This window comes from Chroicocephalus ridibundus, chromosome 21 (assembly GCF_963924245.1).
Source record: "Chroicocephalus ridibundus chromosome 21, bChrRid1.1, whole genome shotgun sequence".
In the NCBI taxonomy this organism is placed as follows: Eukaryota; Metazoa; Chordata; class Aves; order Charadriiformes; family Laridae; genus Chroicocephalus; species Chroicocephalus ridibundus.
This window is the reverse complement of record NC_086304.1, coordinates 3,603,708-3,619,329: the sequence shown is the minus strand read 5'-3', so window position 1 is coordinate 3,619,329 and position 15,622 is coordinate 3,603,708. Positions and strand designations below refer to the sequence as shown.

Genomic DNA, 15,622 nt, shown 5'->3' with positions numbered 1-15,622 from the left:
ACAGTGCTGAGGTGACAAAATTAAAGCTCCCACTATGATGTTTGTTTTGTAAGAAATTTGGACAAGAGGCACAAGGGGTGGCTGGAAGAAGCATATAAGAGCTCGTATCACCCGCAGCCCTTCTATCCATTTCTCTTGTCTCAGTCTCCGCAGTGAACAAGGTAAGTGTGATTTCACTCATTCTTTCTACTACTATTAGTGTTTACTCCAAAAATGCTTTTGTCACAGAGGTGATTCCTGCACGTGCTTTTAGACTTATATCCTTTGTTTCCTTCTGAAAGTGTGTCTTTGTTCAGATACAGTATCAGGAGTCACTGTATTAGGATAGAAAGTAGATCTCCAAGCTATAGAAATACTTCGGGTGACTTGCACCTCAAAAAGTCTGAATCAATACGTAGAATCTTCCGTTCCTGTTGGCTTCTTTTTCACTGGTTCTTACACTTCATGAGTTCATCCTCGAAGGTCCATGTTGCTACAGATAGATCAGCCTGTCTAATTTATCCAGTACTGAATTTGTATTTCACATCAAGTTATTTACAAAGGTGATCATACCGAGATGAAAGAAAGAATAAAGGTTGAGTTGATACAAGAATTTTATTTGTTAGCATGTATAAATTTTTCTGTTTCCCTGTTAACTTCTGGTACTTCGGACACAGAGTCTTTACTTAATAATCTTGGTTCATCTCTTCCTGGCTCCAGTCTGATACTTGTTCATTTACCTTAAACCTCCTTACTGATAGAGTCTCATCCATCACAAGAAGGATGTCTTACTACAGCGAGTCCTGCAGACCCTGCGAGGTGACCTGCCCTCAGCCAATTGCCGAGAGCTACAATGAGCCGTGTGTGCAGCAATGCCCCGACTCCAGAGCAGTCGTCTTCCCCCCACCAGCTGTGGTGACAATCCCAGGCCCCATACTCAGCTCTTTTCCTCAGGAGAGCATTGTGGGATCGTCAGGGCCAGCTGGGTTGGGGAGTTCCTTCAGTTCCCGAAGCTTGCAGGGCTATGGGGGGGGCTCCTTTGGTGTGGGGGCCTCTGGGCGTTCCTTGGGGTATGGGAGCTCCCGGGGTTATGAGAGCTCCTTTGGTCTGGGAGGCTATGGGAGTTACGGGAGCTCCCTGGGCTATGGGGGCTCCTCTGGCTATGGGGCCTCCTTTGGTTTGGGGGGCTATGGGGGCTCCCGGGGCTCCGGAAGCTCCTTTGGTCTGGGGGGCTGTGGGAGCTCCCTGGGCTTTGGGGGTTCCTCTGGCTTTGGGGGCTCCCGGGGCTATGGGAACTCCTTTGGTTTGGGGGGCTGTGGGGGCTATGGTGGCTCCCTTGGGTATGGCCGTTCCCTTGGTTATGGAGGTAATGTGGGCTATGGGGGCTCCCTGGGCTATGGGTCCAGTGGCTTTGGCAATTGCAGGAGGTCCTACAGCTCTGGTTTCTCCTCCTACGGCACGGGGTATTACCGCCCTGGTGCCCAGAGGTGGGGCAGGTCCCGCCGCGGCAGCTGTGGGTCGTTCTAAGACCCCCAGGATGGTGCCCTGAACCAGCAACAGCCCTGAAGCGAGGACCACGTCATGAGGACATGGAGCAAGAGCCACGGGGACCAGCAGCACGCACCAGCTGCCCTGGCACGGGCGTAGGAGGAGGCCGTGTGTGCCCAGCAGCCCCCTACCCTGTGCCACCATGTGCCCTGCTGGCATGGCTGAGCCTCAGTAGCCCCTGCATCCCTCCATCCCCTTGGCTGTCCCCTGGGTCCTCAGCAGGGCACTGGTACCAGAGCATGACACCTGCATCGCGTGTTTCCCCTTGTATTGCCTTGATTTTCTGTAACTGGCTGCTCTGCTCCTCTTTCACATTAAAACCCCGTGGTGATGCACAAGAACTTCTCTGGTTTTCATGTATTCTTCAGCCTCCTCTTGGAGAAATATTCACTGTTCTGCAAGGAAAAAGTGCCTGGAGTCCCTTAGGAGTCATTGACAAAAAATGAACTTTGTTTTAGCCCTTTATGCATTTCTTAGGTGTGTGTGTTTAATGTTTGGGGTTTTTTTTGCAGGACTTTATTCAACAGGTAATCTGCAGGTTTTCTGTCAGTGCTACGTGATCTAAAAACGGCTAGAAAATATTTTTCTGTATTCATGCCATTATGTTGAGATGTGATGCACGCATAGATTATCTTTCAGTTCTTGTTACCATAAAACAACAGTAGCCAAGGGAACAAGGGGAAAGCTCCATGAAAGGCAGGATTGGGATGTATGAAGTGCTTTTGTTTGCCGGTGTTGAGGATGGAAACTTGATATCAACAGCTGAACTTCACAATCTGTAAGAGTGTTACCAAAGCTGCACTTAAAAGGGGAGGGGGGAAAGCAGAAATCTGATTGTATTACACAGCAGAACTTTAATAAGAATGAAAGTTAGAGGAAAACAACGCAAACTCTTCTTCATTGACAGCGTTTAAAATTCCCACATTTCTTAAATTAGTCCATGACACCTATCCTCAACCAGCATAAAATGAGAACCAAGAATGTAGATCATTAATCCAAAGAAAAAGGAGATTTACGTTTTCAGGAGACTAACCAGGGATGCTCCTGCTCACTTTAGCTTGACCTAAACTGCTGCAGAGGAACTGGGTGCACTGGCATGAGGAGTATGGTCTGCAGTAACTGCTGCGGAGCATGGAGAAGGCAGAAATCTCATAGCCAAGAGGGGCCCTGGAGTTGTACAGGTAACAGAAGGGGCTCCGCAGTCCAAGGTATCATCACCCAGAAGCAAAAGAGCAGCAGGACCTGGCAGAGCTGGTGCCACTCCTGGGTGGAGAAGGCCAGGCAAGGAAGCACTGCCAGCCCCTCTCCTGCCCTCTGCCCTTTCCTCACATCCTGCAAGCCCCACCAAAAGGCTCTCTCTCCCCTGCCTGCTGCCTCCAGCCTCCCTCTCCCCAAACCGCCCACCCTCTCCCAGCCTGGGAAGCTCAGGAACAGCATTTGCCCTCCCACTGCTGCTTGGACCCCGCACCGGCGGTCTTCCCAACTTGCGACAAGGAGGGAGGGAGACGTGACTTGCATGCAGGAAACCTTTATTGTGCCCAGAGGGGCAGGAGAGAGCGACAGAGAGACGGTGGGCAAGACCCGACCCAGAGAGGCTGGATGCCACGTGTAGCAGCAGGCAGAGGAACCTTCTGCAGGGCATGGCTTCTCGCTCCAGATGGCTCCTTGGTGCAGCATTCCAGATGTTGAGGACTTGGCCCATCAGCCCCGCAGAGCCTTTTGGGTCCAGCTCCTTCCCTGAGCGAGAGCTGGGAGGCAAGGGCAGGAGAAGAGGCCAGGGAAGGGCCAAGGGTGTGCGGCACGGCGAGTGCCCCGTGCCCTCCAGCTCAGCCCTGCATGGCTGGTTGTGGCGTTGGCGTTTGGGCTGGGGGCAGCGCCCGGGTCTTTGGCGCTGGGTCTAGCAGGGCCCACAGGTGTCCCAGATCTTCTTGGTGTAGCGGGGCAAGACGCAAGGGCTGCAGGCAGGAGCAGCGTAGGGTCTGCCAAAGGTGCAGAGGCCTCCCGAGCCCTGGGTGGCCCCGGCACCGTAGAGGCCCCCCAGCCCCAGGGAGCCCCCAAAGGCGGGTGCTCCGGAGGAGCCCACCACGGCTTGCTGGGGGAAGGAGCTGAGGATGGGGCCGGGGAAGGTGACCACGACCGGGGGCGGCTGGATGAAGGCCGAGGAGTCGGGGCACTGGCGGGCGCACAGCTCGTTGCAGCTCTCAGCGATGGGCTGAGGGACGGCGACGCTGGTTTTTGGTGGGCACAGGTCGTAGCAAGACATCTTGCAGTGGTGGAGATCGGTTTGCAACTGAGAGATGGAAAAGACTAAAACAAAAAGCAGAAGGTTTATGAGAGAAAATTCATAATGCTGGTACGAGTGAAACAGCCGTGTTGCAATTTCCTTTGCTAGAGCGTTTGGTTTACTTGCAGCCTTCTTCAGCTTGATTGACACTAGCTGAGCACCTGAATCCAATTTTTTGGGTTGTATAAAGTCCACCCCCAGAAAGAGCAGACCCCACAGATGAATCTTTCTTCTTTCCTTGCACAGATTTGTCTTACATTTCCTGCAAGCACACATCCTGATGAACAATGTAAGAACCTTATGACCTCTACCACAGAATTCCCCAAAGTGGGGAAAGAGACCCAAGTTAGATGTGGCTTTGCTTGAAATAGGATGGTTTAGTTATGTCTCCCAGAATGCCATTGAAAAGTTGGCTATCTTTTATATTTATCTTAAATGTTATAAAAATTTAAAATAATTATTTGAAAGAAGAGTATTTTCATCTGCGATTTTTAAGCTTCTAATTGGCTTAGAACACTCAATTTCTCAGACTTTCTGCACTTGAACCTGGTCTCCCAACTCCTGCATTTCTCACTGCTCTCACTAACAGTAGTTATAGACAGAAGCAATCTAATGCTGTTCAAAATACGAGCATACCTATAGGAATCTTATTCATCTACTGTGATATAAATTCCAATTAAGTATCTAGAAATAAATTAAAAACCATACTCACTAAGCTCAGCGAGGCGAATGAGCCAAAAGAAGTGTCTGGATGAACTCGTGGGCTGGAGTTATATAGAGTTTCTCAGCATTCCTATGGGATTTGAAACTTGCTTGGTGCTGGGGGTTGTATTTGGCTGACTAACAGAACTTAACAGCTTTGAGTGATGAAAGTTTTGTCTTTATCGTGATTATGATTTTACTTAAATTATCACCGCATGTGATGTCCATGTTACACCATCCTTATTTCTTTAATCTTGGGTCTTAATTGGCTAGTGTAATTCCTGGTGTCATTATATACCAGGTGCATTAAGCTGACTCCACATGTTACTTCTCCCTTTACAAAGTTGTCATAAGCTCGTCTGCTCAGAGATTTTGTAAGACTCATCTTTGGCTGACATGTACATTTTTCCTTAACAGCCATTTAAATTTATCTGGTAAATTAATTGCAGACAGAGTGCATCTTATCCTAGGAGTACCCAGGAATTTGTCTTTTCCATACCCAATTTAAACAGACCTTCTTGACCTAAGATGGAATTCAAGTGGTCATGAGTATGAGCCAAGATCATACAATACACATGACAATTCCCCAGCAGCTTCCCATTGAGAGGAACAGTCCTTTGAGTGGCACCTCAGTCCTACATAAAAATAATTTTGTTTCACTAAAAGAGTTTAAGTGGAAATTGAAATTGAGCTTTAAAGGGGCCCATGATTCTGCTGACAGTGATTGGAGTTGGAAGTCAAAGAAACCACCATCCAGAAAGGTATGAAGTCCCACCTCTGCCCATGATCCACCAAAACAGGTAACAATTTTGAGGCAAAACCAAAGAAGCAGATAAAGGTTTTTTGTTAGTTGTTGTGGGTGTTAACTCTTATCAAGTATGTTCTGAGGCTTCTGGAGAAAAAAGTGCTTTGTAGTGATATCAGAAACATTCATTAGTTGGTGTTCAACCCAGCTAATGTCTGGTGTTGTGTTAATGAATGAAAATGTGTGAGTGATTTAAACACTTAGGTGTTACACAATCCCATTTGCTTTAATGTGCAGGAAACAAGGTGGTGCAAGCCATTATTTTAATTAGATTGTGATTTGTGCCATTGGAAGTCATGGGTCAGTGTTAATGTAGCTCTTCTTTTCTTTCATTAAACATTCTTTCAACGTTATTGATCAAATCCTCTGTTAGTATAAGATGTCACACTTGCTGTATATCAGGTGAAAATATGTCGTTATTCAAAACTATACATACCAGAAAAAAATCTACATACATTTGTGATTATTTACCTTTTTTTCTGTGCTATTTAAGAGGACAGTCAGTATCTTTTATTCCAACTTTTAGGTTTTTACCCACATCCAAGGCATTTTACAGACCCTTCTCTTTGTCATCACTGAGAACACCCTCAGAGTTGAAATATCTGGTCTTAGTCTTGCAGTGACTAAGCTGAATGTTTTTGTTGTGATACAGCTTCACCCCAATGTTTTCTTTTTCTGTTCAGGTGATAAAGGAATTATGTTTAGGTTTCTGGGTTGGATTTTTTTTTTTTTTTTAATGTGACAAGTATTGTTGCAATTTGGGAGGAGTTGTGGCTGGGGAGGTGAGTGGAAACAACAGCTGGCTGAAGTGGCTGTTTCCCCAACAAAAACTGCCCTGTGTTTATTGCAAGGGAAGACAAAAGACACTCTCCAGGCATAGAAAGTGAATTCCTGCAATCCGCATCTCCCAGCTTGGGGGTGACTTCTTTGCCTAGATTTACATTTTACAGCAAAGTCTGCAAGTCAGAGCAAGTTGTGCCTCATTACTCTGTCTGGGGGCAACAAACCCTCCCCACATCAAAGTCCTTGATTTCCTCTCTCCAGTTGCTAGCCTGACTTTGTATTTAATAACATTGTGATTTAAATGCTAGCCGAATTACAAAATGTCTTTTGGGGGTTCCCGTGGGAAAAAAAGTGCTTATTGCAGATTTTCTCAACGACTTGGAAACAAAGGATATCAAAGCACTTTAGAAACACTGACTAATGATTTATGCCTGCTGTTGTGTTGTTATAATGTGACTTGCCTGTCCCAATGGTGAGTAATAATATTAGTCTAAACAGGGAGACACCGTCAGTCGTGTCACTCTGCTAATCAAAGGGTGGGTCGTAGCTGCTGGGGCTGGCCACCTCTGTCCCTGCCCTGCTTTCCCTTTTGTGTCATCCAGGATAGTCTGCACCTTTCACAGAGTGGCTACATCTGTCTTTAGCAGGAGCCTGGTGGACTGTGATAAAAACTTACTATTCTTCCCAGTGTCTCTCTAGAACTTTAAGCAACCAGAAAGGGTGAAACTGAAAAGCTGGATGTTAAAGAGAGGAAATTAAAACAGCTGAAAGGTGATATGTACAAAATTAATCACAATTTCTCCACTTTAAATGAGAGAGAGGAGTATTTGACTGGTCTGGAGATCTATTAGTGTCTCAAAGTACCTTTAAAACTAAAGGAAGTGTGACAAAATTTATCATAGGAGAGAACGTAGAATGTATTTTCCTGGAAGATAAGGAAACAAAGGTTTTGTACCATAACAGTAATGGCATCAACCAGTGAAAATTCACTGTGTATTTGAAAATACATTGATAATCTGATCATAGAGTAATAGAATCATAGAAGGGTTAGAGTTGGAAGGGACCTTAAAGATCATCTCCTTCCAACCCCCCCGCCCTGGGCAGGGACACCTCCCACCAGCCCAGGTCGCTCCAAGCCCCGTCCAACCTGGCCTTGAACCCCTCCAGGGATGGGGCAGCCACAGCTTCTCTGGGCAACCTGGGCCAGGGGTTCACCCCCTCACAGCCAAGAATTCCTTCCTCACATCTCATCTCATCTCAATCTCCCCTCTTCCAGTGGAAAACCCTTCCCCCTCGTCCCATGGCTCCCCTCCCTGCTCCAGAGTCCCTCCCCAGCTTTCCTGGAGCCCCTTGAGGGACTGGAAGGGCTCCAATGTCTCCCCGGAGCCTTCTCTTCTCCAGGCTGACCCCCCCCCCCCCCAGCTCTCTCAGCCTGTCCTCCCAGCAGAGGGGCTCCAGCCCTCCCAGCATCTCTGGGCCTTCCTCTGGCCCTGCTCCAGCAGGTCCGTGTCTCTCCTGTGCTGGTCTCCCCCAAGCAGAGCAGAGGGGCAGAATCCCCCCCTCGCCCCCCTGCCCACGCTGCTGGGGATGCAGCCCAGGCTGCGGGGGGTTCTGGGCTGCCAGTGCATATTGCTGGATCATGTTGAGCTTCTCATCAACTATATGTTAATGAACATCAACTAAGCAGGAAAAACTTAGGGGATGGAGGTGCAGGAAATAATTTATGAAGTTAAAGAAAAAACTTGAGGGAAAAAATATATCCAGGACGGAAACAGGTGTTTATAACTTTTAACTCTGCTGCTCTCTCCAACTAATATGCATACTGAACTGGCCATGAATGATAAGTGCTACTCAAAATGAATAATAGTAGAAAATATAACAGGAGGCAATGTAATACATTATTAAAATAAAAGATAAAGTAAGGACTATGGCAGTAGAGCAGAATGTCATCTGTGATATGAAGATGAATAAAGTCAGGTGAATCCTCAACAATGTTCGAAATAAAAAAGAGATTAAAAAAACACACTAAAAATTTGATGCATGAAAGATTTATTGGAAAAATAAATTGAATAAATCAGAGTCTACCAAAAAACAATAGGAAGACAAGAGCAACAACAAGAAATGAAAAACTGAAGGTAACATTGTACACATACAGCTATCAAGATGAAACATCAAACATAGCTAAATAAATAGAATATTTTACATGACATTAACAATTTAAAAAATACAGAAAATGAAAGAGTGAAAGAAACCTAAAAATGTAAAATATAAAAACCCAAACAAAACAGCAATATACAGAAGACAACATAGAAAGTAAAACATGAAAACGCCAAAATTGTGGATGATTAGGTTCTTTGAAGATTCTCCATTACTGACAGATATGATGTATCGCAGGTTAGATCTAGCAGGGCCCACAGGTGTCCCAGAGCTTCTTGGTGTAGCGGGGCAAGACGCAAGGGCTGCAGGCAGGAGCAGCGTAGGGTCTGCCAAAGGTGCAGAGGCCTCCCGAGCCCTGGGTGGCCCCGGCACCGTAGAGGCCCCCCAGCCCCAGGGAGCCCCCAAAGGCGGGTGCTCCGGAGGAGCCCACCACGGCTTGCTGGGGGAAGGAGCTGAGGATGGGGCCGGGGAAGGTGACCACGACCGGGGGCGGCTGGATGAAGGCCGAGGAGTCGGGGCACTGGCGGGCGCACAGCTCGTTGCAGCTCTCAGCGATGGGCTGAGGGACGGCGACGCTGGTTTTTGGTGGGCACAGGTCGTAGCAAGACATCTTTGTGCGGGATGAGATGGTGCTCTGCAAGAGGGCAGAGATGGTGAGAGAGCAGCAGAGGGGAGCGCCCAAGACAAAAGAACCCAGGTCCTTGCAGGGGTCCAGGAGGAGAAGCGCTCGCGGACTTACCCTGTTCCTCGAGGAGAAGGCAGCCAGAGCAGTGGTTGGGAGAGCGTGGCAGAGGGAGAGCTTTTATAGTGGCCCCGCCATTGCTCAGCACCACCTGGGCCAATCTGCAGAGGCGGCACTCCCTGCTGCTGAGGAAGATGGGGCTGTCCTTCTGCCCCTCCCTGAGTCAGCATCCCCTCGCCACACCAGCACATGCCGCTTCCCAGGCTTTCCTCCCCTTTCTGCTTCATGGACTAAATGAGAGCAGGCATCTCCCTGCCGGGGGCGCGCACAACAGGAGAGGGCCCTGCTCCTGCAGCTCCTCGCTGCCTGCCTCGTGCTCTGCCCTCCAAAGAGAGCTGTGCCCTGTGCCCGCAGCCAGGCTCTGCTGGCAGGAGAGCCGCGAGTGCCAGCGGGGCCAGCCCAGCCGGGGGCTGCTGTGGTCGCGCCAGCAGACGGAGCTCCCATGTCAAGAGCACGCCAGGGGCAGCCACTGACCGGCACCATCTCCCAGCAATGGGCTTGCGGGGACACTTGAGAGGGCTTTACAAGGCTGGGGCAGGGCTGGCAGGAGCCTGTGCCCTGTGGGTCCAGGTGGGTGTCCGTGCTCCTTGCACCATGTACCTCCGGGAAGAGCACGAGGGGTCTTTCTCCCCCAGGCTTGCACAGGTCCATGGCCAGGGCCCGCAGGCGCATGGAGGCCGGCTCCGTTGGACTGGCGAGTGATGCATCGTGCTGAGCAGGCAGTGTCCGAGAGGAGTGCCTTTCCTTTGGCATTTCGTAACCTCGCGCCTCGGCAGATAATAGCCACACAGTGTACGTCATGTGGGCGCTGGCATGCGGGAGGCCTTTGCAAGGCTGCCTTCTTGGCCAGCGCCACGAGCCCGGACTTCCCTGTGGCACTGCAAAGAAGGCCCGGGTCTGCCCCGAGAGCAAGCCCTTGGGGAAGAGCTATGGCACGCACGGCGCCTGCAGTCAGCCTTTGTCACGCTGCGTGCCCTCTTACGCAGCGAGATAATGAAAAGACAGCGGGGCTCATTTGGCCCATGAGGTGGCAGCTGGCAAGCGTGCGAGCGGGGTAATTGCAGGGGCTGATAGAGCGGGTTGGGGCTGCTGAGGAAACGGCGTCAGCAAAACAGCCCCGTGCCACGCAGGGAGGAGGCAGGGGCTTGGTTGCCACGGGCCACGTGCCCCCGGCGTGGCCAGCTCCTCCCCACGCTCGCTGGAGCAGCATAAAAGCGCTGGCCTGGCCGAGCGCTGGCATCCAGTGCTCCTGCCTCGCTCTGCTCAGGAAAAGGGTAAGTGGTGCCTGTGGGTCTGTGCCTCCTCTGGCAGGGGCCGGCGTGGGGCCTCCCTGGCCAGGAGAGCCCTGACGGCAGCGGCCACGCTGGCAGCAGCCTTGGACGGCCAGGGCGCGCTGAGCCGCGGCGGGAGGAGGAAGGAGCCCCGTGGCTGCGGCACCCACAGCCGGGCCCTGCACAGGCTCTTGGGGAGGCCTTGCGTGCCCTCTGTGCACGCAGAGAGGGCAAGGCGAGGGGTACGGAGAGCAGGGCACTGAGTAGGGCTGGCTGGGCAAAGGGCAAGCGGCGGGCGGTGTGGGCAAGGCGGTGGCTCTGTCCCCTCCAGCTGCGGGGCAGCTCTGGGAAGAGGGCACTGCTCGGCTGGGGCATCTCCCCCTCGCTCACGACACCTCTCCTTGCGGCCGTGTCTTTCAGGCTCAGCTCTCTCACAGCAACGATGTCTTGCTACGACCTGTGCCCACCAAAAACCAGCGTCGCCGTCCCTCAGCCCATCGCTGAGAGCTGCAACGAGCTGTGCGCCCGCCAGTGCCCCGACTCCTCGGCCTTCATCCAGCCGCCCCCGGTCGTGGTCACCTTCCCCGGCCCCATCCTCAGCTCCTTCCCCCAGCAAGCCGTGGTGGGCTCCTCCGGAGCACCCGCCTTTGGGGGCTCCCTGGGGCTGGGGGGCCTCTACGGTGCCGGGGCCACCCAGGGCTCGGGAGGCCTCTGCACCTTTGGCAGACCCTACGCTGCTCCTGCCTGCAGCCCTTGCGTCTTGCCCCGCTACACCAAGAAGCTCTGGGACACCTGTGGGCCCTGCTAGACCCAGCCCCAAAGACCCCAGAGCCTCTGGGCCACCTCCGCTTCACGCCCCCTCTCCTTTCTCCTCTCCTGCCCCGCTCTCCATGACACCACTCTGCCTTGCTCTGGCCCGTGCCCACATGCACAACTCCACCAGCGTCCCACCGGGCACTTGCTTGTCTCTGCAACGACCACCGCCTGCCAGAAGCCTGAAGGAGCAGCTCTCTTGAAGCCTGGGGGGACAACCTGCCTGCCTCTGCCTTCCGTGTCTTTCTCCGTTCAATAAAACAAGCCTGCCTCCAACCCCTGCCTCTGCGTTTTCCCTCTCAAGGCCCAGGGTGGGCTGCAGGGCGTGCTCGCCCTGCCCGTGCTCGCCGCCAGCCGGGCCAGGGCAGTCTCTCAGCCCCAGCAGAGCCAGGCCCAGCTGCCTTTGGGGACAGCCCCCAGCCCTGCCATCTCTGGCCACACACGCTCCAAGGGCCCTGCCTGAACACAGGCTGCTCCCGTCCTGCAGGACATGCAGCTCCAGGGCGTTTGCAGACCTACAGCCTCCCTGCGCCTGAGCCAGGAGCAATTCCCGCCATGGCTCCAGCCCCTTTGTGTCTCTACGACTCTGCCAAATGCCCTATGACAAAAAGCAAAGGGCAATATTTCTTTTCCTCTTTACTACCCCGTTCCCTTTGGTTCCCTTTGGTTCCCTTCCCGCTTCTTCTCACCCTTCCTTCTCCCCTTCCACCTCCTCCTTCCCTTTCTCCACTCCTGCACAGACTGAAAACGCTCCATGCTCCTCCGTTCTCTTCCACAGACAGCCCTGGGGCGTTTGCAGACCTCCAGCCTCCCTGCGCCCAAGTGCGGCTGCCCCAGGGGCCGGGAGCCTGCCAGGAGCAATTCCTGCCGTGGCTCCAACCTCTTTGTGTTGCCCGACGTCTGCTAAAGGCCCTGGGAGGAAAAGCAAAGGGGAGGCTCCCGCTACCCCTTCCTCTTCCCTATCACCTTCCCATTCCCTTTCCTCTTTTCTTCCCCTTTCGTTCCTTCTTCTTCTTCCTCCGCTTCTACTTCTTTCTATTCCTTTGCCCTCGGATTCTCCTTCCTCTCTCCTTGCCCTTTGCTCCTTCACCTTCTCTTTCCCCTTCCACTTCCTCATCACCTTCTCACGGCCACAACACACCAACACACTCCATGCTGGTCAGCTCTCTGGCCCAGACAAAAAAAAATCACAGAAATCACAGCCTGATTATTGTGGCAGGAGCCTTTGCAGGGCATCTTGTCCTGCTGCCGCCTCCAGCAGCGTCGCCCAGAGCCAGCTGCCCGGGACCATCGCCAGAAGACTTTGGCAAACGTGCAAGGATGGAGACCCCCGCAACCTCCCAGGTCAGCCGCTGCCGCTGCTCGCTCACCCTCACAGTGCAAAGAGTGGTTTGGGATTTGGAGGTGGAACCTCCTGCGTTTCAGCTGGTGCCCGTTGCCTCTTGTCCTGGCACTGGACACCTCTGAAAAGAGCCTGCCTCCATCTTCTTCACGCCTTCCCTTCAGGCACGTGTGCACCTCGAAGAGACCCCTCCCACCCCTGGAGCCTCCTCAGCACCAAGAGGAACAGTCCCAGCTCTCTCAGGCTCTCCCCACAAGAGACCTGCTCCCTGTCCCTGCATCACCTGCGTGGCCCTTTGCTGCGCTCTCTCCAGTAGCCCCACATCTCTCCTGTGCTGGGGAGCCCAGCGCTCCACACAGCACCACAGATTTGGCCTGGCCAGCGCTGAGAGGAGGGCAAGGATCCCCTCCCTCACGTGCTGGCCACACTCCTCCGCATGCAGCCCAACACACCGCTGGCTGCCTTGGCCCCAAGCCACCTTGCCAACTCATGCTCACCTTGCTGTCCCCCAGGGCCTTTCCTGACACGCTGCTCTCCAGCATTGACGGCCATTTCCCAAGCCTTGGCTTGAACGCTGGCTCTCGTCCAGCCTCCTCTGTGCGGGTGCCCAGAGCTGCTGCCTTGCTTCTGCAGAGCAGCGGGACCCGGCAGAGCTGGTGCCACTCCTGGGCGGAGAAGGCCAGGCAAGGAAGCACTGCCAGCCCCTCTCCTGCCCTCTGCCCTTTCCCCACATCCTGCAAGCCCCACCAAAAGGCTCTCTCTCCCCTGCCTGCTGCCTCCAGCCTCCCTCTCCCCAAACCGCCCACCCTCTCCCAGCCTGGGAAGCTCAGGAACAGCATTTGCCCTCCCACTGCTGCTTGGCCCCCGCACCGGCGGTCTTCCCAACTTGCGACAAGGAGGGAGGGAGACGTGACTTGCATGCAGGAAACCTTTATTGTGCCCAGAGGGGCAGGAGAGAGCGACAGAGAGACGGTGGGCAAGACCCGACCCAGAGAGGCTGGATGCCACGTGTAGCAGCAGGCAGAGGAACCTTCTGCAGGGCATGGCTTCTCGCTCCAGATGGCTCCTTGGTGCAGCATTCCAGATGTTGAGGACTTGGCCCATCAGCCCCGCAGAGCCTTTTGGGTCCAGCTCCTTCCCTGAGCGAGAGCTGGGAGGCAAGGGCAGGAGAAGAGGCCAGGGAAGGGCCAAGGGTGTGCGGCACGGCGAGTGCCCCGTGCCCTCCAGCTCAGCCCTGCATGGCTGGTTGTGGCGTTGGCGTTTGGGCTGGGGGCAGCGCCCGGGTCTTTGGCGCTGGGTCTAGCAGGGCCCACAGGTGTCCCAGAGCTTCTTGGTGTAGCGGGGCAAGACGCAAGGGCTGCAGGCAGGAGCAGCGTAGGGTCTGCCAAAGGTGCAGAGGCCTCCCGAGCCCTGGGTGGCCCCGGCACCGTAGAGGCCCCCCAGCCCCAGGGAGCCCCCAAAGGCGGGTGCTCCGGAGGAGCCCACCACGGCTTGCTGGGGGAAGGAGCTGAGGATGGGGCCGGGGAAGGTGACCACGACCGGGGGCGGCTGGATGAAGGCCGAGGAGTCGGGGCACTGGCGGGCGCACAGCTCGTTGCAGCTCTCAGCGATGGGCTGAGGGACGGCGACGCTGGTTTTTGGTGGGCACAGGTCGTAGCAAGACATCTTTGTGCGGGATGAGATGGTGCTCTGCAAGAGGGCAGAGATGGTGAGAGAGCAGCAGAGGGGAGCGCCCAAGACAAAAGAACCCAGGTCCTTGCAGGGGTCCAGGAGGAGAAGCGCTCGCGGACTTACCCTGTTCCTCGAGGAGAAGGCAGCCAGAGCAGTGGTTGGGAGAGCGTGGCAGAGGGAGAGCTTTTATAGTGGCCCCGCCATTGCTCAGCACCACCTGGGCCAATCTGCAGAGGCGGCACTCCCTGCTGCTGAGGAAGATGGGGCTGTCCTTCTGCCCCTCCCTGAGTCAGCATCCCCTCGCCACACCAGCACATGCCGCTTCCCAGGCTTTCCTCCCCTTTCTGCTTCATGGACTAAATGAGAGCAGGCATCTCCCTGCCGGGGGCGCGCACAACAGGAGAGGGCCCTGCTCCTGCAGCTCCTCGCTGCCTGCCTCGTGCTCTGCCCTCCAAAGAGAGCTGTGCCCTGTGCCCGCAGCCAGGCTCTGCTGGCAGGAGAGCCGCGAGTGCCAGCGGGGCCAGCCCAGCCGGGGACTGCTGTGGTCGCGCCAGCAGACGGAGCTCCCATGTCAAGAGCACGCCAGGGGCAGCCCCTGACCAGCACCATCTCCCAGCAATGGGCTTGCGGGGACACTTGAGAGGGCTTTACAAGGCTGGGGCAGGGCTGGCAGGAGCCTGTGACCTGTGGGTCCAGGTGGGTGTCCATGCTCCTTGCACCATGTACCTCCGAGAAGAGCACGAGGGGTCTTTCTCCCCCAGGCTTGCACAGGTCCATGGCCAGGGCCCGCAGGCGCATGGAGGCCGGCTCCGTTGGACTGGCGAGTGATGCATCGTGCTGAGCAGGCAGTGTCCGAGAGGAGTGCCTTTCCTTTGGCATTTCGTAACCTCGCGCCTCGGCAGATAATAGCCACACAGTGTACGTCATGTGGGCGCTGGCATGCGGGAGGCCTTTGCAAGGCTGCCTTCTTGGCCAGCACCACGAGCCCGGACTTCCCTGTGGCACTGCAAAGAAGGCCCGGGTCTGCCCCGAGAGCAAGCCCTTGGGGAAGAGCTATGGCACGCAGGGCGCCTGCAGTCAGCCTTTGTCACGCTGCGTGCCCTCTTACGCAGCGAGATAATGAAAAGACAGCGGGGCTCATTTGGCCCATGAGGTGGCAGCTGGCAAGCGTGCGAGCGGGGTAATTGCAGGGGCTGATAGAGCGGGTTGGGGCTGCTGAGGAAACGGCGTCAGCAAAACAGCCCCGTGCCACGCAGGGAGGAGGCAGGGGCTTGGTTGCCACGGGCCACGTGCCCCCGGCATGGCCAGCTCCTCCCCACGCTCGCTGGAGCAGCATAAAAGCGCTGGCCTGGCCGAGCGCTGGCATCCAGTGCTCCTGCCTCGCTCTGCTCAGGAAAAGGGTAAGTGGTGCCTGTGGGTCTGTGCCTCCTCTGGCAGGGGCCGGCGTGGGGCGTCCCTGGCCAGGAGAGCCCTGACGGCAGCGGCCACGCTGGCAGCAGCCTTGGACGGCCAGGGCGCGCTGAGC

At 54.7% G+C, this 15,622-nt stretch overlaps 5 protein-coding genes across 5 annotated transcripts; 2 read left to right on the top strand and 3 right to left on the bottom strand.

Moving 5' to 3' along the window:
• The first annotated feature begins 762 nt into the window (after positions 1 to 762).
• LOC134525916 (scale keratin-like) lies at positions 763 to 1,506 on the top strand. Its single transcript, XM_063357228.1, has 2 exons — positions 763 to 1,023; positions 1,075 to 1,506. Exons 1-2 carry the CDS (start codon positions 763 to 765, stop codon positions 1,504 to 1,506), a joined length of 693 nt encoding a protein of 230 aa, XP_063213298.1.
• A 1,918-nt stretch (positions 1,507 to 3,424) lies between these two features.
• On the bottom strand, positions 3,425 to 3,790 carry LOC134525917 (scale keratin-like). Its single transcript, XM_063357229.1, has one exon. The coding sequence runs from the start codon at positions 3,788 to 3,790 to the stop codon at positions 3,425 to 3,427; it is 366 nt and encodes a 121-aa protein (XP_063213299.1).
• A 4,712-nt stretch (positions 3,791 to 8,502) lies between these two features.
• LOC134526126 (uncharacterized) lies at positions 8,503 to 9,801 on the bottom strand. Its single transcript, XM_063357631.1, is given in 4 exon segments — positions 8,503 to 8,874; positions 8,877 to 8,910; positions 9,000 to 9,148; positions 9,601 to 9,801. Coding segments are annotated over 4 exon segments (756 nt in total).
• A 902-nt stretch (positions 9,802 to 10,703) lies between these two features.
• LOC134525939 (scale keratin-like) lies at positions 10,704 to 11,079 on the top strand. The gene has a single exon (XM_063357266.1). It carries the CDS (start codon positions 10,714 to 10,716, stop codon positions 11,077 to 11,079), a length of 366 nt encoding a protein of 121 aa, XP_063213336.1. The 5' UTR covers positions 10,704 to 10,713.
• Positions 11,080 to 13,725: 2,646 nt separating this feature from the next.
• Positions 13,726 to 15,024, bottom strand: LOC134526125 (uncharacterized). The gene is given in 4 exon segments (XM_063357630.1): positions 13,726 to 14,097; positions 14,100 to 14,133; positions 14,223 to 14,371; positions 14,824 to 15,024. Coding segments are annotated over 4 exon segments (756 nt in total).
• Positions 15,025 to 15,622: the final 598 nt, after the last annotated feature.